This window comes from Onychomys torridus, chromosome 4, assembly GCF_903995425.1.
Source record: "Onychomys torridus chromosome 4, mOncTor1.1, whole genome shotgun sequence".
NCBI lineage: Eukaryota > Metazoa > Chordata > Mammalia > Rodentia > Cricetidae > Onychomys > Onychomys torridus.
This window is the reverse complement of record NC_050446.1, coordinates 125335727-125356893: the sequence shown is the minus strand read 5'-3', so window position 1 is coordinate 125356893 and position 21167 is coordinate 125335727. Positions and strand designations below refer to the sequence as shown.

At 49.3% G+C, this 21167-nt stretch overlaps 1 protein-coding gene across 1 annotated transcript; it reads right to left on the bottom strand.

Annotated features, from left to right (window-relative positions):
• Positions 1 to 1188: 1188 nt before the first annotated feature.
• Ddx27 (DEAD-box helicase 27) lies at positions 1189 to 20880 on the bottom strand. Its single transcript, XM_036186368.1, has 21 exons — positions 20730 to 20880; positions 18393 to 18539; positions 16366 to 16425; positions 16015 to 16174; positions 14391 to 14434; positions 14198 to 14284; positions 13123 to 13228; positions 11151 to 11324; positions 9573 to 9723; positions 8199 to 8298; positions 7955 to 8096; positions 7531 to 7684; positions 6007 to 6088; positions 5750 to 5927; positions 4556 to 4662; positions 4346 to 4448; positions 2391 to 2485; positions 2192 to 2315; positions 1937 to 2024; positions 1443 to 1514; positions 1189 to 1322 (listed from the first exon to the last, which is right to left on the bottom strand). The coding sequence occupies exons 1-21, from the start codon at positions 20820 to 20822 to the stop codon at positions 1304 to 1306; spliced, it is 2286 nt and encodes a 761-aa protein (XP_036042261.1). The 5' UTR covers positions 20823 to 20880; the 3' UTR covers positions 1189 to 1303.
• Positions 20881 to 21167: the final 287 nt, after the last annotated feature.

Genomic DNA, 21167 nt, shown 5'->3' with positions numbered 1-21167 from the left:
TGCTAATAGAAGTCTGCACTTGGCTCTTTTTTTTTTTTTTTTTTTTTTTTAAACAGTATTGTCTGCACATATCCCTGCCGGTCAGAAGAGGCAGAAGAGGGCACCAGATCTCATTACAGATGGTTGTGAGCCACCATGTGGTCGCTGGGAATTGAACTCAGGACCTCTGGAAGAACAGCTGGTGCTCTTAACCACTGAGCCATCTCTCCAGCCCTGCACTTGTCTCTTTAGAACACATTTATGTATGGCTTGTGGTTGGGTGCATGTGTGGAAGTCGGGGGACAACTGGAAGGAGTTGGCTTTCTACTGTGTGGGTCCCCAGGATGGAGCTCAGGTCACCAGCCTTGCCTTTACTGGCTGAGCCTTCTCACTTGTCCCCTGCACCTGGCATTTAACATGGGGATCTTTCTGCCAAAGGCATAGTCTCGTCTGAACCACAGCCCAGCACCAGATGAGCCTTGATTTTCTAAACAGAACCCTATGTTGGCAAGTGTGAGTGAGCTCAGTGGTTCTGAACAGACTTTAAGTCCTGAGTATGTGTGGCCAGAGAAGTGTTCATTTTTAAACTGAGGGGAGGGAACCAAACTCAAAACGGACTTCCTGTGTTTGATATGTCATAAGAACGCTCATCCAGAGCCTGCCTCCCACTCAGTTCTCTCTTTGCTGCCTCTCTCCCAAGCAGAGGCAGCCACCCTCCTGTGATTTCCCAATAAATCTTTAGTGGGGGGAAAAAAAAAAAGAATGCTTATCAGGAAGGGAGCCACATCCAGGTAGGGCAGCATATACAATCTAGGGAGCTACAAGTGTGAGGTCTAAATAGTAGGTTCTAAGCTAACCTGGGCTACAGTGAGATACTTGCTCAAATTTTTAAAAAGGAGCCATGGATGAGACACTAAGAAACAGCTTCTAGATAGAAACTCACCCAGGGTCTGAAGAGATGGCTCAGAGGTTAAGAGCACCGACTGCTCTTCCAAAGGTCCTGAGTTCAATTCCCAACAACCACATGGTGGCTTACAATCATCAGTAATGAGATCTGGTGCCCTCTTCTGACCGGCAGGGATATGTGCAGACAATATTGTATACATAATAAATAAGTAAGTCTTTTTTTAAAAAACAAAAAAAAGAAACTCACCCAACAGCTTTAAAAAAAAAAAAAACACAAATAGCAGGCTTATTCAGAAGATTTTTGTTGTTGTTGTTATAGTTATTGTTTTACAAATGGAAAAAAACAGACCAAGACAGGGTAACTTCCCACAGGGAAGGGATATAAAATTGGCCCATTCAACTTCTTCACGCCACTGGGTTATTTCTTTCTCTTATACCTATTAAGAAAATCAACAAAATTAAAGCCAGAAAGAAGGAGCAAAGCTGCCTTCCAAGACAGCTTGCTTCTCCAGCCCCACGGGCACTACCTCTGCCCTCCAAAGCACAGCATCAATCACCTGGACTTCGATTTGAAGTTCCCTCTTCTCTGGCGGGACAGACCTAACTGTTTCCTCTCTTCAAAGGAAGGGCTGTAAGAGATGAAATGTGAGATGGGCAGGCTGTGGGGCATGTGAGTGATGCCACTCCATCTCAGCTTCACAGAAAGGGTAGCAGTGGTGGGATGGTGCAGCCATGTGAGTCTCAGTGCCTGGGATTCAGGCTCCCATGGGCTTCTACAAAACAGGACATATTTCTGGAAGCCAGCCACCAGCTTTACAGATCAGCAGGAAGAGACCTTTTCCACCAGCCTAGACTGAGATGTCTAGATCAGGGGGGGACTTAACACAAGGAACAAAGATACCTCTCTTGTTTTTGCACATCAGGACTGGGGGCAGAGAAGCACCCTGAGTCACAGCATTGGAAGCTCTAGGTAAGAGAGCTGGGCGTGGGCAAGGATGTAGACACCTCACTTTGTAGCACACCAAGGGCTGGGGAGCACTTAGAAACCTACCCAGCTCGATACTGTTTCAGGGCCTTCTTGCTCGTGTTGGTGAGTTCTTCATCAAACACAGACTTTTTCTGCTGCTTTTGCTTCTTGGCTGCACAGAGGAAAATGAGTCGGAGGTTGCTGAGGTCCCTTGAGGATCCAAAGCCAATGGAAGGCCATATATACTGGTACCTCCCACTTCCTCAAAAGTTGGCCACTGCCATCCCCATCAACTCCTCCTGCATGGTGCAGATACTGAGTGGACTCCCCACCTCTTACCAGGGCCTGCTGCAGGCTCATCCTCGGGCATTGCCCGTGCTCGCTTGGTTCTGCGGTTCCTCTTGGCCAGCCGCTCTGCAAACATCTGAGCCTTGAGGATTTCAAACTGGGACCTCTCCTCTGCCTGGGGGCAGAGTGAGGGATAAGCACAGAACAGACCAGTGCTCCACAGACCTCACTCCAGAGGGAGGCCACTCACCGTCATCTCCCCTTTTTTCTTGGCATCCTTCATAAACTTCTTTCTTTTCTTCTTTCCTCTTAAGGCCAAGTCAAACTCCTGTAGAGCCTTGGCAACTGGAGTGAGAACAGAGCATGGGGTTCAGGGGCTGTTTCATTCTGTCTTTAAAACTTAAGATGAAAAGTACCTGGAGGACTGACGGCTCACTTAGAAAAGTGCTTGTCAGACAAGAATGAGGGGCTAGGAAGAGGGGAGACACATTTCTTAGTGGTGCAGCTGCTGGCAAGCTGCCCCTGCCCAAGGGAATAGTTCTACCCATGCTCTTGCCAGTGACCCAATTAAATGTAGCAGCCATGAAAAGCATACTTCAAAGCAGGAAGGGACTTGCTGGAGAGGCTCAGTGTGGACGGGAGGGGACAGCAGAGGAGGATGTGATCCAAATATACACAATGAAACTAACAGAATAAAAACACACATTTTTAAGAGAGTAAGGACCTGAATTCGATACCTAGAACCAACTTTTTTTTTAAACTGGCTTTTTGACACAGGGTCTATGTAGCCATAACTTGCCTGGAACTCACTGTGTAAAGTAGGCTGGCTTCAAACTCACAGAGATCCATCTACAAGTGCTGAGATTAAAGATAAATTCAAGCACCTAGAACCCATTTAAGAAGAAAGACCGATAAAAAAGTGGGTGTATACACCGGGTGGTGGCAGCGGCGGCGGTGCACGCCTGTAATCCCAGCACTCGGGAGGCAGAGGCAAGTGGATCTCTGTGACTTTGAGGCCAGCCTGGTCTACAAAGCTAGTCCAGGACAGGCTCTAAAGCTACAGAGGAACCCTATCTTGAAAAACCAATTAAAAAAAAAAAAAAGTGGGTGTACTGGTAATCCATTTATAATCCCAGCATTGGGATGGCAGAGACTAGGGTTTACTGGCTAGCCAGACTAGCCTATTTGCTGAGTTCCAGGCCAGTGAGAGACCCTGTCTCAAAAAATAAACCAAGTGGATGACACATGACACTTGGACAGCTAAGGTTCTCTCCTCAACACACTGCTGATCACCTGCACTTCACCAAGGCCCAGCTGCTCACTGCAGTGAAGGTGCTCACCGTCTCTTGACTCTTGCTACAAAGGATGAAGACAGGTTTAACCCAGTCCTCAACACCTTCCACTGGTCATCCCAGCCCCACTGTACCATAGAAGTCTAGCACACTCACCCTTCCTGCCTGTCCCATCAAATAGTGGCAGGATTTCTGAAATTGCTGGCACGTTCTATATGGGAAATAACTTTGAAATCACCACTAGAATTAGAAATGTGCAGCCCGGCGGTGGTGGTGCACACCTTTAATCCCAGCACTCGGGAGGCAGAGCCAGACGGATCTTTGTGAGTTCAAGGCCAGGCTGGGCTACCAAGTGAGTTCCAGGAAAGGTGCAAAGCTACACAGGGAAACCCTGTCTTGAAAAACCAGAGGAAAAAAAAAAAAAGAAAGAAAAGAAATGTGCGTTATTTCTTCTCCACCTTCAGGAGTTTATCCTACAAAGCAAAATGCTTACTTAAATTAGAGGCACATGTTCAAAGTTTCTCATGACATCCCCATGGCAAAACTGGAAAAATTTTTACTATCCCTTAATAGGGAGAAGTTAATTATAATTACTCACATGACTAAGAAGCATGCTGCCACTTTAATTTTTCTTTTCTTTTTTTTCTTTTTTTTTTTTTTTTTTTTGGTTTTTCGAGACAGGGTTTCTCTGTGTAGCTTTGCGCCTTTCCTGGAACTCACTCTGTAGACCAGGCTGGCCTCGAATTCACAGACATCCATCTGGCTCTGCCTCCCAAGACAGGAGCTGGGATTAAAGGCGTGGCCACCACTGCACGGCCATTTTAATTTTTCAAGCTGTGAGGCAGGGTCTAGAGACTCAGACTCAGGTCCTCAGTCTGCATGGCAAGCATTCCCACTAAGGCCCAGGACTCACTCTTCTCCTTCTTCCTCTCCTCTTTGGTCTGGAACCAGCTCCTCTCAGGCTCCTGGTCTGCCGTCTCCTTCCCCTTCCCCAAGAGCCGCTTGGCCGTGTCTATCTGTGTGGGTGACAAGAACACTGTGGTGGAGCCGCAGCAGCCCCTGCCAGGTGAGTAGGCAGCTGTCCCTGGGCAGCAGGGGTGGGGAGATGGCCATATGGCCTCACCTGGGCTTCTGACTGCTGCATCTCCTTTTCCTCTGCCTCCAGCTGCAGCACTGCATACACATCTTTCTCCATTTTCTCAATCTTGTCCCGGAATTTGAGGATAACATCTTATAGGAAACGAATAAAGAATAAAACTGAGGGTGATGACTAGGCGGCTAATGAAAGTGATATAGACGCCTACTTACTGACAGAACTTCCCTGTTGATTACCTCCCACTAAGAACAGGGCCTGGGATGCTGGCCTATAGCCCTGCTTACTCAGGAGTCAGAGACCTGCTTGGGCCCAGGAGTCTGGGGCCAGCCTGACTACAAGAGAGCCAGAACTCATCTCAAAATCGAACAAACAAGGGCTGGGGAGATGCCTCACAAGGACGAAGACACAAGTTCAGATCTCCAGAACCCACATGTGTTACCTGGACATTCATGCAGACGGACCACCCATACACATAAAAGATAAATAGAACCTCAAAACAAATGAAAAAGGAACCAGAAAAAAAGGGCATCTGCAAATAGAAGATGCTGAAGGCTATGTCCCAATATGGACAGTGATGAGCCCTTTGATTACAGAGCTCATTTTATTATTACTGATTCCAACGAGCAGCTTGCAACATTAAACAGATAAGGTAGTGCACACCTTTAATCCTAGCACCCAGGAGGCAGAGACAGGTGGACCTCTGTGAGTTTGAGGCCAATCTGGTTTAAACAGAGAGATAAGTCTCAGAAAAAGAAAAAGGAAATTGGTAAATAAATAAGGCTAACTTGATCAACAAAACCAGTTCAAGACCAGCCTGAACAACTGAAGAGACCTGGTCTCAAAATAAAACAAGGTCTGGGAATAAAGCTCAGTGGTAGAGCACTTGCTTAGCATGTACCAGGCCCTGGGTTCCATCTCTAGTATTGGGGTTAAAATAAAGGAGGAAGGAAGGAAGGCCCGTACTGACAGAACAAAAGGAAGGAGCCAAAAGAATGAATGCCAGCCTCCCCTTCTTGCCCACCAATCGGAGGGGTGATGAGACAGAGGCCTCCCTTCACTTCTAAGAAGTTCTGATGAGCTGGACCCCACATTCACCATTCTATCGTCATCCTTTGTTACACAGCCTGACACCCAGGAAGGGGAGGCCTTGTCCAGGGTACTCAGGAGGCAGCAGGGCTCTTGGCATCATCCTGCCTGAGCCCAGCACCCAGTGCTGCTCACCTGGGGGGATGATCCGCGCCTTCACGGGAGCCTTGGCAGCCTTTACAATCTCCTTCAGCATCTTCCGCTCCTCTTCTCCCACCAGAGAGACCGAGCGCCCAGCTCTGCCAGCACGTGCAGTCCGCCCCACCCGGTGCACATAGTGTTTGACAGTGTTGGGCATGGTGAAGTTGATCACCTGGAGGGAAGGACAGTGAGGTACAGTGGGCAGGCACAGGGAGGCACAAGGACTCCCCCACAGCATAAGATTCACTCACCGTTTTTACTCCTTCGATGTCAAGCCCACGGGCTGCCACATCTGTGGCCACCAGGATGTCAATCTGTTCATCCTTAAAGCGCCTAGAAAGAGCCACAGAGATGTTCAATAAGCTACCTCAACCCAACACCATGAAATGGCTCAGCAGGTAAAGGTACGTGGTACTAAACCTGAGGAAGTAAGTTCAATCCCTAGGACCCACGTGGTGGAAGGAGAGAACTGATTCCTACAAGCTGTCCTCTGACCTCCACATTTGCACCATAGCACATTTACAAGCACAAATAAATAAAAAGAAACAGAATAAAAACAAAAGTTGGATGGGCAGTGACGGCAACACACTTATAACCCAGCACTCAGGAGGCAGAGGCAAGAGGATCTCTGTGAGTTCAAGGCCAGCCTGGTCTACAGAGTGAGTTCCAGGACAGCCAGGACTGTCACACAGAGAAACCTTGTCTCGAAAAGCCAAAACCAAAAATAAATAAATAAAGTTGGCAGGGGAGTGGTGTACACCTTTAATCCTAGCACTCGGCAGGCAGAGGCAGGAGGATCTCTGAGTTCAAGGAGTTCAAGGCCAGCCTGATCTGCAGAGCGACAGCCAAAACTACACAGAGAAACCCTGTTTCCAAAAACCCAAAAATAAACAAACACATAAATTTGCTGTGAATCCTTCTCAGAGTCCAAGCACAGGTGTGGCTCATCACACTGGGTTCACATTTTAATTCATGGGGTAGCTGAAACAAGGGGAAGAAGCTGGGTATGTAACACTGGGACTTGTGCAAGCCTTCTACCAGAGGCACACCCCAGCGTACGGGCACAAAGTTAAATGCCAGTCACCCTCCACTCAGCCTTAAACCAGCATTACCTGAGCACATCAAATCAGGTGTCTACTGTCTCAGGCAGCAGCAATTCCTGTGACATTCAAGTTCGGGAACAGTCTATCTAGACTACAGCACAAAGCAGAGGCCACAGCCTCAGTGGGTGGAGCTTCCTTGCTTCACACTCATCTCCCAGCCTGTGACGAATGGGCAGGCGTGAGGGCGTTCTAAAGGGCCCATTCCTGCAGTGCTGCTCTGCTCTGTGAGGACTAAATGACAAACCCCCCCCCCCCCCCGGAAAGGCTGCAGCACAGACGCTCAGGTAGGGACTGCTGCCCGAGTGTGGGTTGGAATCAAGTGATGTGTGAGCTGCTCTGGGAAAGCCACACACAGACCATGATTCCTGCTGCCAATCCACAAGGAAGCAGTCTGCGACCTGCTCAGAGGTCAGGTAAGTTCTAACTACATGCAACCTTACATGCACAGGTTAAAACTAAATGTTTTCTGAGACATCAGTGATTCCCCACCTCAGTCTCCAAGAAGCTGGGACCACAGGAGTTGCAGACACTGGTTTCGGTCAAGTGTTTAAAGTGGGGCACTGTACTGTTCTGTGTTCCCTGCCATTGCTCTAACACAAGCTCTGGGGTCCTAGTTCCCTTCACCAGGAGCCCCCCTCGGCCTGCCCAGGAGGGTAGCACCCTGAGTATTACCGGAGGGCCTCCAGCCGCTGTGTCTGTGACAAGTTGCCGTGGAGCTCGCCCACCTGCAGCCCCAGCAGCCCCAGCAGAATGTGCATGCGGTGGGCCTGCTTCTTGGTCTGGGTGAACAGCATCACATGGTCGGTGAAGGTTCTCATCAGCAGAGCTGAAGGGAGAAAAGTGAGCCAGCATGGGGCAAATTGGGCCTCACAAGCCAAGGCAATGATGGAGAAGCCAACCCCCTAGTGTGGTCAACATCATGGAGTGGGGAAGGGGAGGCAGCAGGATAGCTGGCCTCCAGAAGAGGTGACGTGGGTTGGGTGATAAGCAATGCCACTGTTTGAGCTAAAGGAGAATGGATGGAGGTGGCCAGGGATCAAAAGCAAGAGCTTGAGTGCAGATGCCCACCCTGTCCAGTCCAGCCCTGGGCCTTCACCTGCCACAATGGCTTCTCGGTCCCCTTCCCTGTTAGGCCGGATCCGTATGAACTCTTGCCGAAGGAAGGGAGCTACATCTGTGTTGCTGTTCACAAATATCCGCACAGGGTTCTTTAAGGAGACTGAAGCCAGATCTTTGACCTGCCAAGTACAGGGTCAGAGCTGCTCAGCTCAGAGAGTTGGAAAACAAGGAAAGAGGGCTTTCCCAGCTGGGATCCTCTGCATACCACTAGACACACCCACCTCATCTGTCATGGTGGCTGAAAAGAGCATGGTCTGGCGGTGGTGGGAACACATTCTGATAATCTCCTTCATCTGCTCCTCAAAATATTCATCCAGCATTCTGGAAGAAGGGGAGAAACATGCTGAAGGAGAGCTCTTCTGGCAAGAGTGAGGGTCATGGGATCACACGGGCCAAGGTTGTATTGCCACTCCTGTTTACCCTGTGACCACTGCTATCTCACCCTAAATTATCTGAGCCTCAAGGACTCCACCCTTACATTCTGCAAGGCGCTGAGATCATGACAGCTTATCCCCAGTGTCCTAGCATATACTCTTGATGGACGATAGCCTGCTCCTACATAACCACAGTGTCAAGCATTTGAGTGCATGGACAAGACCAGACCTCCACTGTTTTCCCAAATGCTTCTGTGTTGCAGCTGGTGGTCACACGTCTTTAGACTCCATCTAGACTATCCCCTCAGCCTTGCTCTCTCTGCATCTGTTGAGTCCTGGTGACTGGACTGATAAGCCATCCCTGGGACAAGGCTGCTGGATAAGGGCTCAGAGAAACTTGAAGCAGGTTAAGGAGATGGTGCTGTGCTGAGAAAGCCCCACGGTAGATGCTACCAGGGTTTACCAATAGGCGCACACAGACATGAAACACAGAGATGAACAACTGTGGGCCTGGACTGCCATTAGCTGAGCTGAGGAGAGGCACATGTGAGATGCTGCTCAGTTCTTCCAGGATCCAGTGAGGGTGAACCATCCTTCCAACTGACCTCCAGAGGTCCAACTGGGACGTGTATGAGACAGCAAGCATGTGGAGGGAGGGTGGAAGGGTGGAAGTATGGGGGGCAGAAGGATGGAGGGAGCAGTCCTGGAAATGGTCTGGCCTGCATTGCTCTCTGGAAAGTCATGCAGGAGATGGACACCTGTCTTACTCCCAGGTACAGACAAGGAAAAGACTTGCTCTGAGGATCTCAGCCACGTTCTCAAACTTCGGGAAAATGGTATGCCTCACATTATTTGACCTTCTTTTGAGACAAGGTCTCACTCTGTATCCAGGCTGGTCTGGAACTTGCTATGTATGCTGAGCTTGGCTCAAACTCTTGGAAATCTTCCTGCCTCAGTTTCCCAGCCTTCCAAGTGCTGGGATTACAGGCAGGTAGCACTATTCCTGAATGACCTCTCCTACCTCTTAAGCAGCTCTCTCCAGAGAGGGAAGAAAGAGGAAGGAGGAAATAGCACACGTGTATACCCAGGGAAATCCGACCTAAATCTAGACAGAGATCCAGTGTGAACTGTGAACTGGTGTTACACGCCAGTGACCAAGAGCTTTAGAGAGTACCACAGGGTAACAGTGCAGGATCCCCAGGCCCTGCACCTCAGGCCTACCTGTCAGCCTCATCCAGGATGAGCACTTCAATGCTGCTCAGATGGAAGGAAGGGCAGTTGTGGAGGTGGTCGATGAGCCGGCCAGGTGTGGCAATAAGGACATCTGGTGCTGCCCGAAGAGCAGCTTCCTGAGATTTCACGTCCAGGCCACCTGCAGGGAGCAGACCCCAGTGGATGGCCTGATCAGTCACTTATCAGTGCTACCTGCCTGCGACTCAGGCCAAATGTAGAACACACACAGGGAACAAGACAGTCTGAGGCCTTGGCAATATGATTTCTCAATGAGCTTCAAAACAGATGCATTCATTACATTCGGGCTGAGGACAGACACCAAAACAGGACTTCAGAATTGAATGACTAAAGCTATTCAAGGTCTGAGAACCAACTGTACAAAGTGATGATGTCTCTGTACACGAAGACTGAGATCATCCCTGACTTCCAACTACATACAGAGTGTAAAAGAGACTAGACGGCACTGGACCCTCACCAGGGGACATCCGCCCCAAACACTGTTATTCACAATAAGCAGAAATTCTACCCTGAACTGATTCTGATTCTTTTTGTAGTTTGAGACAGGGTTTCACTCTGTTGCCTAGGCTGGCAAGGACCCCACCTCATCCTCCCAAGTACTAGGAGTACCCAAATTTTATGGAAAATACTGTTTGCATGTTACTAGGAATAGGACCCAGAGACTGGCAGAAAACAAACCCTTTACCATGGAACTCCATCCCCAACCCTGAATTTTCTTTCTTAAGGTTAAGTCTTCTTTGGGTTTGTGGACAGAGTGCCATTGTGCAGTTCTGGCTATCCTGGAACTCCCTCTGCAAATCAGGCTAGCTTCCAACTCACAGAGATCTGCCTGCCTCTGCCTCCTGAGTGTTGGGATTAAAGGCGTGCATCACACATCAGAGGCTTTTTGTTCAAGGTCTGTTTCATCTTATTATGTGCATGAATCTTTTGCCTGCATGTGTTATGTACACCATGTGCATGCCTGGTGCTGATGCCCTCAGAGATCAGAAGAAAATGTCAGATCCCTTGGAACTTAAAGTTACAGATAGTCGTGAGTTACCATGTGGATGTTCGGAACTGAAACCCGGGTCCTTTTTTTAGAACAGCAAGTATTTTGAACCACTAGCTCAGCTTTCCAGCCAAGATTAAGTTTTCTGAGTAGGAGTGCAGTTCAGGGATACATTATCATTCAAAAGACCCTAGATTCAATCCCCAGCACCACAAATTAAAGAGGTTAAGTCCTGCCGAATGTGGTGGCTCACACCTGTAACCTCACTTAGTAGCAAGAAGGTGAGGCAGAAGGATTGCTGTGTTTGAGGCCAACCTAAGCTACACAGTTCTAAGCCAACCTGGGCTACCGAGTGAAAAATATAAAACAAAACAAAAAAGAGTTAAGTCTTAGTGAAATGTCTTCCCCTGCCTCTATATCCACTATGAAAATATGTCACCTGATTTTTAGATAGATCCAATCAACAGGAAGGTCTTTTCCTGACACCTGGGGGTGGGTGAAGCCCATCCCATCCTCTGTCCATCACATTCTATTTCCCAAAGGCCATGGGCCTCACTTACCCACAGCCAGGCAGGTAGTGATGCTGCAGAACTGGGCCAGCTGCTTGGTGACGGAGTGCACCTGGATGCCCAGCTCTCTGGTAGGGACCAGCACCAGCACTCGAGTGACGGCAGCCTGGCGGGGCTTGTAGATCAGACGCTCCAAGACAGGCAATGCAAAGGCCGCCGTCTTGCCTGGAGGGAGGAAAGCAGGAGAGCAGAGAGCAGATTCGGACCTTCCATGCTTGGGCTCCAACAGAATCTAGGAACCCAGACCTCTGCCTATGGAAACATGCACCTTACACACAGAAGTGTTTTCCTGCTGTCACACAATGTCAAACGAAGGGATTTACTAATAACTGGGCTGGAGAGCCAGTCCAGCAGTCACCAGGCTGGGTGCTCTCCAGAGGACCAAGTCATCCAACCCCCAATCCAACACCAGTGGATGCCAGAAACAAAGCTCAACATTCTTAGAGCCTTGGTTATTTATTATTTTCAGAGATTTATTTGTTTACTTACAAGTATGTGTATGTCTGTGATGCTACATGTGTGTGCCCACAGAGACCAAACAGGGGCATTGTTTGGTCCTCTGGAACTGGAGTTAGAGACAGTTATGAACTGGCATGTGGGGGCTGAGAATTGAACCCAGGTCCCCTGGAAGAACAGCCAGTGCTCTTAACTACTAAGCTCTCTCGCCAGCACCAAGACTTACTTATGTTTATATTTTAAATGTGTATGAGTATTTTACCTGTGTGTGTGTGCCTGGTGCCCATGGAGGCCAATAGAGATCGGGCGTCTGACCCTCTGGAACTGCAGTCAGATGGCTATTAAGCTGCCAAGTGGGTGCTGGGAACCAAACTTAGGTCCTCTCTACAAAAGTAGCCAGTGCTCTTCACTTCTGAGCCATCTCCCCAGTTCCCAAGTTCAGCGTTCTATAGTGAGTCTGTGACGACGAACTGGCATCCCCACAGCTTTAGAGTCTGTTAAAATCACCAGTTCAGGAGCTGGGCTCAGGGTTAAAAGTGAGCGCTGCATTCTAGGAGAAGTGTGGTTCCCAGCACCCATGCCAGGCAGCTCTCAACTGCCTGGAGAACTCTAGCTTCAGGGGGCCTGTCATCCTCTTCTGGACTCTGTGGGCACCTGCACCCACGTGTATATATACCCAAACAGACATACACACATATACATAATTAAAAATAAAATCTCTCTCTCTCCTGTTTTTTGTTTTTTTTTTTTTTTTCCCCTTGGCTTTTTGAGACTGGGTTTCTCTGTGTAACAACTCTGGCTGTCCTGGAACTCGCTTTGTAGACCAGGCTGGACTCCAAATCACAGAGATCCACTTGCCTCTGCCTTCCCAGTGCTGGGATTAAAGGCATGCACCACCACCACGCAGCTAAAAATACAATTATTTTAAAACAACAAAAATCAATGGCAATGGTGGTGTACATCTTTAATACCAGCACTTGGGAGGCAGAGGCAGGAGGATTCCTGAGTTTGAGGTCAGCCTGATCTACAGAGCAAGTTCTAGGACAGGCAGAGCAACTGAATACAGATTTCTACAGACTTTATTCTGGTTTTTTGTTTTTGTTTTTTTTTTTTTTTGAGATAGGCTTTCTGTCTCAATTCTGGAATTAGAGGAATACACCACCATATCTGGCTTTATAAACCTTCTCTATAGTTCCAAAAGGCAAGTAGAGGGAGAGACTGCAGAGAGGGCTCGGTAATTAAGAGAACTTGCTGCTCCTGCAGAGGACCTGGGTTGGGTTCCCAGCACCCATGTGGCACCCACATAGCAGTTTATAGTCTATAACTCCAGTTACAGGGTACACAACACCCTCTTCTGGCCTCCACATGCCTGCACACACAGTATATGTAAATACATGCAAGCAAAACACTCATGCACATAAAATAAAATAAACCTTTAAAAAGCCAAGTGTATTTAGCAACCTAGAGCCCCAGTGAGCCCTGGCTTCTGTCCCGCCTACCCTTTCACCTGTCCCAGTGGCTGCACAGGCACAGATGTCTTTTCCCAGCAGGCCCACAGGGATGCATGCCTTCTGGATCGGGGTGGGCTGCTTGAAGCCCATGGCTGCAATGGCCTGAGGAGAGAGGTCATGGTCAGACAGGGAGATGGACAGGGAGGGAGCCACAGCAAACAACCAGGTAACTACACCACACCTTCCAGTGACACACAACTTCTTGAGTGCCTTCCCTCCAGAGCCTAAGGCACCAGCTGCACCCAGGACAATAGAAGACAAAAAGCAAAGCCTTGCTTTGGGAACCGGCAGAAAGAAACAGACCAAAAGACAAATGCCCATTCTATAGAGATAAATAAATGCAGCCAAATAGGAGCTGGAGACAAGCATGAGGGAGGTGCAAGTCACAACAGGGACTCACTGAACCTGATGGAGTGAAGGAACACCCCAACAGCCTTCTGGGAGAAGAATCTTTAAAGCAGAGGAAACAGAAATGCAAAGGAGAAAACTGTCCTCAAAAGGAGCAGAGGAGAAAGAAGCCTAAAAGTCAATGTAAGGACTTTGGCTTTTATCCCAAGGGAAAGTGGGAGCATTGAGAGCTGGTAGGATCTGCTCAAGAGGGCTCTCTGGCAGCTGAGCAGACAACAGCACGCTGAGGGGGTCAAGGGGGAGGGCAAGGAGCCTAGATGGGGGACTACTGCAAGAATCAACCCTTGTCAGCTGGAGTACAGCTGCACACCTGCATCCCAGCCCTTGGGAGACAAAGGCAGAAAGGTCAGGGGTTCAAGATCTACCTCGGCTACACAGCAAGTTCATAGCAATGCCAGACGATGAGACCCTGTATGAAATGAATGGGCTGGAGAGGTGGCTGGACACTTAAGAGCACTTGCTGCCCTTGCCAAAGACCAGAATTTGGCTCCTAGCACCCACGGCAGCTCACATCACCTCTAACTCCAGCTCCAGGGATTCCAATGCCCTCTTGTTGCTTCCACAGGCACCAGCACACGAACATGCACGTTTCACATGAGCACATGGCCACATAGAGAATTAAATCAATCAAAAAGAACCAACTCCCATTGCCAAAGCTACTACCTTCAGGAGGGGCCGGGACAGATTCATGTCCTGGAAAGAGAGGCTTTTGTCATACTCAGATGCATCTTCAAAGAATCCTCCTGTTTCCTGCACCAGATTAGACAACAGAGAGAATTCAGCAAAGCAACCCAAGCCTACGTGACCTTTCAGGCTGTGAAAGTGAGGTACCCAGTGACTGCACACCCAGGCTCACCTGGCCCTTCTTCTTCTTCTTCTTCTCCTTCACTTTGAGTGTGTCTATGGGAAAAACAGAGCAGTGAGCACACCCTTCTCACCCAGCACCTGCCTCTGCTTCCCATGTCCTCAGTGCTGTCCACAAGTGTCCAAAAAAGTCTCCCTCTTTCACAGATAAGGACATTGGATGGTCATGTAGCAAAACTACTCCTTTGGGCAGGCGGATCTCTGTGAGTTCGAGGTCAGCCTGGGCTACCAAGTGAGTTCCAGGAAAGGCGCAAACCTACACAGGGAAACCCTGTCTCGGAAAAAAAAAGAAAAAACAAAAAAACAAAACAAAACAAAAAACAAAAACAACCCACTACTCCTTTGAATACAGACAGGACCCCAGCCTGGTAAGTATAATGTAGACAGTAGGCTCTCAACACAACACCAAACACGTTAGTGAATTCTATTAAAATCCTCACTGAACCCCCCCACTACATGGGTGAACCCAATGCAACTCAGTCACCCCAAATAGGTGAGCTGTAGAGGAACTGACACTGCATGGAGCTGGGGATGAGGAAAGCGGCAGCTACCTGCAGAGAATAAGCACCCGTCATGGTGGGAAGTAAAGAGAACAACAGGTAGGGCAGCCAGCACTGCAGGAGCCAGCCAGCACTGCAGGAGCCAGCCAGCACTGCAGGAGCCAGCCAGCACTGCAGGAGCCAGCCAACACTGCAGGAGCCAGCCAGCACTGCAGGAGACAGCCAGCACTGCAGGAGACAGCCAGCACTGCAGGAGACAGCCAGCACTGCAGGAGACAGCCAGCACTGCAGGAGACAGCCAGCACTGCAGGAGCCAGACAGCACTGCAGGAGCCAGACAGCACTGCAGGAGCCAGCCAACACTGCAGGAGACAGACAGCACTGCAGGAGACAGCCAGCACTGCAGGAGACAGACAGCACTGCAGGAGCCAGACAACACTGCAGGAGACAGACAGCACTGCAGGAGCCAGACAGCACTGCAGGAGCCAGACAGCACTGCAGGAGCCAGCCAACACTGCAGGAGACAGACAGCACTGCAGGAGACAGCCAGCACTGCAGGAGACAGACAGCACTGCAGGAGCCAGACAACACTGCAGGAGACAGACAGCACTGCAGGGGATATCACTGCAGGAGCCAGCCAACACTGCAGGAGACAGACAGCACTGCAGGAGACAGACAGCACTGCAGGAGACAGACAGCACTGCAGGGGATATCACTGCAGGAGCCAGCCAGTGCTGCAGGAGCCAGCCAGTGCTGCAGGAGCCAGCCAGCGCTGCAGGAGACAGACAGCGCTGCAGGAGACAGACAGCACTGCAGGAGCCAGACAGCACTGCAGGAGCCAGACAGCACTGCAGGAGCCAGACAGCACTGCAGGAGCCAGACAGCACTGCAGGAGACAGCCAGCGCTGCAGGAGACAGACAGCACCGCAGGAGACAGACAGCACTGCAGGAGACAGACAGCACTGCAGGAGATAGCACTGCAGGAGCCAGCACTGCAGGAGCCAGCCAACACTGCAGGAGCCAGACAGCACTGCAGGAGACATCACAGCTCCTACACAGCCAAGGTGTATGCATCCCATCCGTTTCCTGTTGCTTCCAAAGTTTAGCACCGGCCTACCTGCTTTGGTGAGGACCTCCTCATCCCCAGAGGAGTAGTCAGTTTCAGAGTCTTCGTCCTTGGAATCTGCCTCATTCCCTCCCAAATCCTCCTGTCCCTTCAGATCACAGCTTGCCCTGTCTTCTTTCTCCTCCACCTTCCCAGACTTGACTTCCTTATCCTAGGAAAAATAAAGTAGGGTGACTACAAACACCAGGAGATTCAGAACCCAGGAGAAGCCATACTCAGCTCAGCTCAACAGCCAGAAGAGGCTGTGTGGCTGCCAGGCAGCCAGAAGTAATGAACACCCAGACAGTGAGGCCAAAAGACACAGCCCAGATCTACAACTCCACAGCTGGGCTCCCTTCTCACCTCTGCTTTCCTTCTCCTCCGCACTTTCTCAATCTTCTCATCCAGGGTAGTGGCTGCCCTCTGCAGAGAAAATCCAGATAGGAAAAGAAAAGTAGAAGGCACACCAGACAGGCATGTCACGGAGTCAGGCCTCAAACGTTAGCAAGGAAAAGGCTTGTCTGAGCTAGGCATGGTGGCTCACACCTATAACCTAGCGTTTGGGAGACTGAGGCAAAAGGTCATGAAGTCAAAGCCAGCCCTGGCTACACAGTGAGTTCCAGGCAAACCTGGAATGTAGTGTCACCCTACCTAAGACTGTCAAGGCTATTAGACAACCCTACTTTAGGCTTATCTAATTTTGGAAAATTTAATCAATCTGCATACTATTGACAACCAAAAGAGGATTTAATCTAAACACATTACATGCATATATGAACATTAAAAAAAAAAAAAAAAGGCTGGGCGGCGGCGGTGGTGCACTCCTTTAATCCCAGCACTCGGGAGGCAGAGGCAGGCGGATCTCTGAGTTCGAGGCCAGCCTGGTCTATGGAGCAAAATCCAGGACAGGCACCAAACCTACACAGAGAAACCCTATCTTGAAAAACCAAAAGAAAAGAAGGTATCAAATAGTTTGTTAAAAATAAATAAATAAAAGGATAGTCAAGGCTATACAAAGAAACCCTGTCTCCAAAAACCAAAGCAAATAATTAATTAAAAAAAAGAAAGAAAACTAGATTACTAAAAATCAATGCGAAAACTTTTTTTTTTTTTTTTTTTTTTTTTTCGAGACAGGGTTTCTCTGTGTAGCTTTGCGCCTTTCCTGGAACTTACTTGGTAGCCCAGGCCGGCCTCGAACTCACAGAGATCCGCCTGCCTCTGCATCCCGAGTGCTGGGATTAAAGGTGTGCACCACCATCGCCCGGCAAACTTTTTTTTTTTTTAAAGACTCTGTTTTAGAGGCTGGAGTGATGGCTCAGCAGTTAAGATCATTTGCTGCTCAAATTATAGGGCCTGAGTTTCATTCATTTCCAACAACGAAACTGGGCCGCCCACACACATCTTTAACTCCAGTTCCAAAGGATACAGCTCCGTATTCTTTTTTTTTTTTTTCTTTTTTCTTTTTGGTTTCTCTGTGCAACAGCCGTGGCTGTCCTGGAACTCACTCTGTAGAACAGGCTGGCCTCAAACTCACAGAGATCCACCTGCCTCTGCCTCCTGAGTGCTGAGATTAAAGTCGTGAGCCACCACCACCGCCCCGGCCCAGCTCCCTATTCTAACCTCTGTGGGAACCTGTACACACCTGGCAGATAGTACACACACAAAAATAATAAAATAAAGCATGATGTTAGAGAGAGATAGTTCAGCTCAGTTAAGAATACAGCTGCCCTTCTGGAGGACCTGGGTTCTATTCCCGGCACCCTCAGGGCAGCTCATAAACATCTCTATCTCCAGTTTTAGGGGATCTGACACTCTCTTCTAGACTCTATGGGCACTGCATGCATGTAGTGCATTTACATACATACGTCAACCTCTGTTGTGCTAGCTAGTGTTACAGCATGTGCCACTATGCCTAGGTATGGGTATTTAACAAATAAAGAAAAAAATACATTCACTTTATTTATTGAAACAGGTATGGCAGATAAGAGCCACAGAGAGCATGTAGAGATCGGAGGACAACCAGTGGGACCCAGTTCTCCCCTTCTGCCATGTAGGTTCCAGGGATCAGGGTTAGGTCATCAGGTTACAAGTGCCCTTACCACCTCACCAACTGGAATACTATATCTCTGACATTCTAAATGTCATCTGTAGACAAATTAATGTATTTCTCATTATTGTCTACGATAAGACCATTTTACAATGCTTTCCAAAACTGGTAATTCATGGGGTACTTGTAGCCTCCTCTCCCTACCCCATCAGACCTACATAACCCATTTTCAAAGGGTCCCGAAAGCTGCCGAGTATAAAATAAAGGTAAAGGGCCATGAGATAAGGGTTTGTCCTAATACCCACTTACTCTCCAACCTGAACTGTGTCCCCATCAGCCTCACCTTCTTCTTGAGCTGGCTCATGACATCAGCCAGGGCCCAGCTGCCATCATACATGCCCTCCTTCTCCGTGAAGACGAAGTCAGGATTGAAATCAGCACTGCGGTTCTTCTGTAGATCCTTCTGTTTCCGTCCCAGCACAATGGGTCCCTGCGAGGAGGAGAGGTGAAAGAGACAGGCTGAGATGGAGGGACAGCAGAGCAGGAAGAGGGAGGGAGGAGGCCTAGCGGGAAACCCACAGCTGGAAGCATGGACCAGTGGGCAGAGCCTGCCTAGCGTGTAAGAGGCCCTGGGTTCAAATCAGCACACAGAATACAAAAGAAACACATAAGGCAAATATGGACAGACAATATGTTTTAACACACCTGTCAGTGGAAAGTCAGTTGTCTACAAAGGCCAAAAGTGAGTAAGTCCATAGAAAATCTGATCAAACACCTAACAAGCTTCATTCCAAAAAGTCTGTCCAACAATTAATGATTGATCTGGGTGGGTCCAGCCCACCATGGGAGGTGCCACCCCTGGGCAGGTGGTCCTGATTTCTGCAAGGAAGCAGGCTGAGCAAGCCAGTAAGCATTCCTCCATAGCTTCTGCTTCAGTGCCTGTTTCCAGGTTCCTGCCTTGAGTTCCTGCCCTAACTTCCTATGACAATGGACTGTGATGTGGAACTATTAGCTGAAATAAACCATTTCCTTCCCAAATTGCTTTTGGTTATGGTGTTTTATCACAGCAACAGAAACCTAATTAAGATACATGAGCTGGGGACTGTAGTTCAGTGATAGAGCACTTGCCTAGCATGAGTGAGGCCTCAAGTTCAATTCCCAGTACTGCCAGAAGGAAAAACAAAAAATGACTAACTTCATAACACATATATGAGGCTGGGCATGGTGGCAACCACTTTTAATCCCAGCACTCAGTGGCAGAGGCAGGTGGATCTGTGAGTTTGAAGCCAGCCTGGTCTACATAATGGACAGGCAGGGCTGTGCAGGGAGACCCCATCTCAATAATATTAATATTAGTAGATAACAATAACAATATATACATACCAAATCATCACATTGTATACCTTAATTATTACCTTAATTATACTTAATTTTGTAGTAATACAAAATTACATTAATATACCTCACTAAAGCCGAGAAAAAAGGTATAACTATTGAGTACTTAATATACACAAGGCTCCACACTAGGCGCTAAAGATATAGAGCCATCATCTGGCCTGGCAGTGGTGGTGCACACATTTAATCCCAGCAGAGGCAGGCGGATCTCTGAGTTTAAGGCCAGTTTGGTCTCTGGCTACAAAAAGAAACCATGTCTCCAAAACCTCTGGGAAGGCAGAAACACACAGATCTCCAGGAGTTGACTGGCCAACCTAGCCTAGCCTAGCCAGCGTGCTAGGTTCTGGTAAGAGAACTGTCTCCAGAAATACGGTGGACAGCTCCTGAGGAATGACACTTGGTGTTCATGAACCTTTGGCCTGCCAGCAGTATACTACCCACACACATACACTGCACCTTCAAGCATGGACACCACACGGGGGGGGGGGGGGGGGGGGGGGGGAGGCACGCACAGTGGACAGTCAATGAATAGCAAGGGCTGTGAGAGTCAAATGGTGTAAAAGACACCCACTCTGAAAGCCACAGGAAAGCGGCTGCAGGGTTGGGAGCAAGGAGCACTTCAACGGGACTGCATCATGACAAGAAGACCACTCTGCTGCTAGGGGACGGAACAAAACTGAAAACGAAGTATGTGAGGGTTGCCGGTGTCCAGGTGTGACTCGGCAGTGGGAGGAACAAAGAATAGCGTGGATGGTCGGAGGGCAGAAGCCTTGACAGACTCCTAAGCTGGCCTGCAGACCACCAGATGGCGGAGGACCACCTGTCCAAAACAACCTCACCGCTCCATCCTGAGACGCAAAGACTGGAGCCTTAGAGTTTAGCTTTCTCGGAATTCGACTGCAGAGGCCGTGGGCGATTCGAAGGGCCATGTCAGGCAGGTGGATGCCAGTGTGAGGCACACGGTTCTTGGTTGTTTGTTTGTTTGTTTGTTTGTTCTCGCCACTCGCCCTACAACCACTTGCTCGAGGCTACATCCCCACGGCCCAACGCCGCGGCCACCGCCTGGGAGGCTTGATGGATAGAAGGAGCTTCATGGATAGAAGGGAGCATGGTGTTCCCGACTGGGCAGGAAGCAAGACTGACTTCGCCTGCAGAGGTCGACTCTGCACAGCCTGGGTGAAACGGCCTGCTTGGGGACACCTCTGCACGCTGAGGAGGGCCAGGGGCCCGCAGCACGTTCCCGCCCACGACTCCTTCCCCGCCGCTCCCGTCCGCCGGCTCCCACCTCCTCTTCGTCGTCTCCGGAGTCCGACTCGGGCTCCACCGGCACCTCGTCATCTTCGCCGATGGTCCCGATGAAACCCAGCTCGGCCAGCATGCTTAGGAAGCTGCCACTTCCGGAAGAGAGTGCGGCGCGCCGACCCAATCGGTCTCTTCCGGGCTCGCCTTCCAGTCATGCGCATGTGCTTACGTCACGTCCGCTCTAGGAAAGCTTTAAGAGAAAGACGGCGGCGTTTGGGGGCGTGGCTTCGAATGATGACATTAAATAGGTGGGACATTAGAAAACTACGTACTCAGTTTTCAGGAACAAATGAAGTCTCAGTGTGTGCAAGGGCGAGGAGAAAATTAAAAGTATGTGTACATTTGGGAACAAAATAACAACAAAAAATGGTAGCAAGGGCTTCTGAGATGCCTCAGAGTTGTAAAGGCGTTTGCCACACTA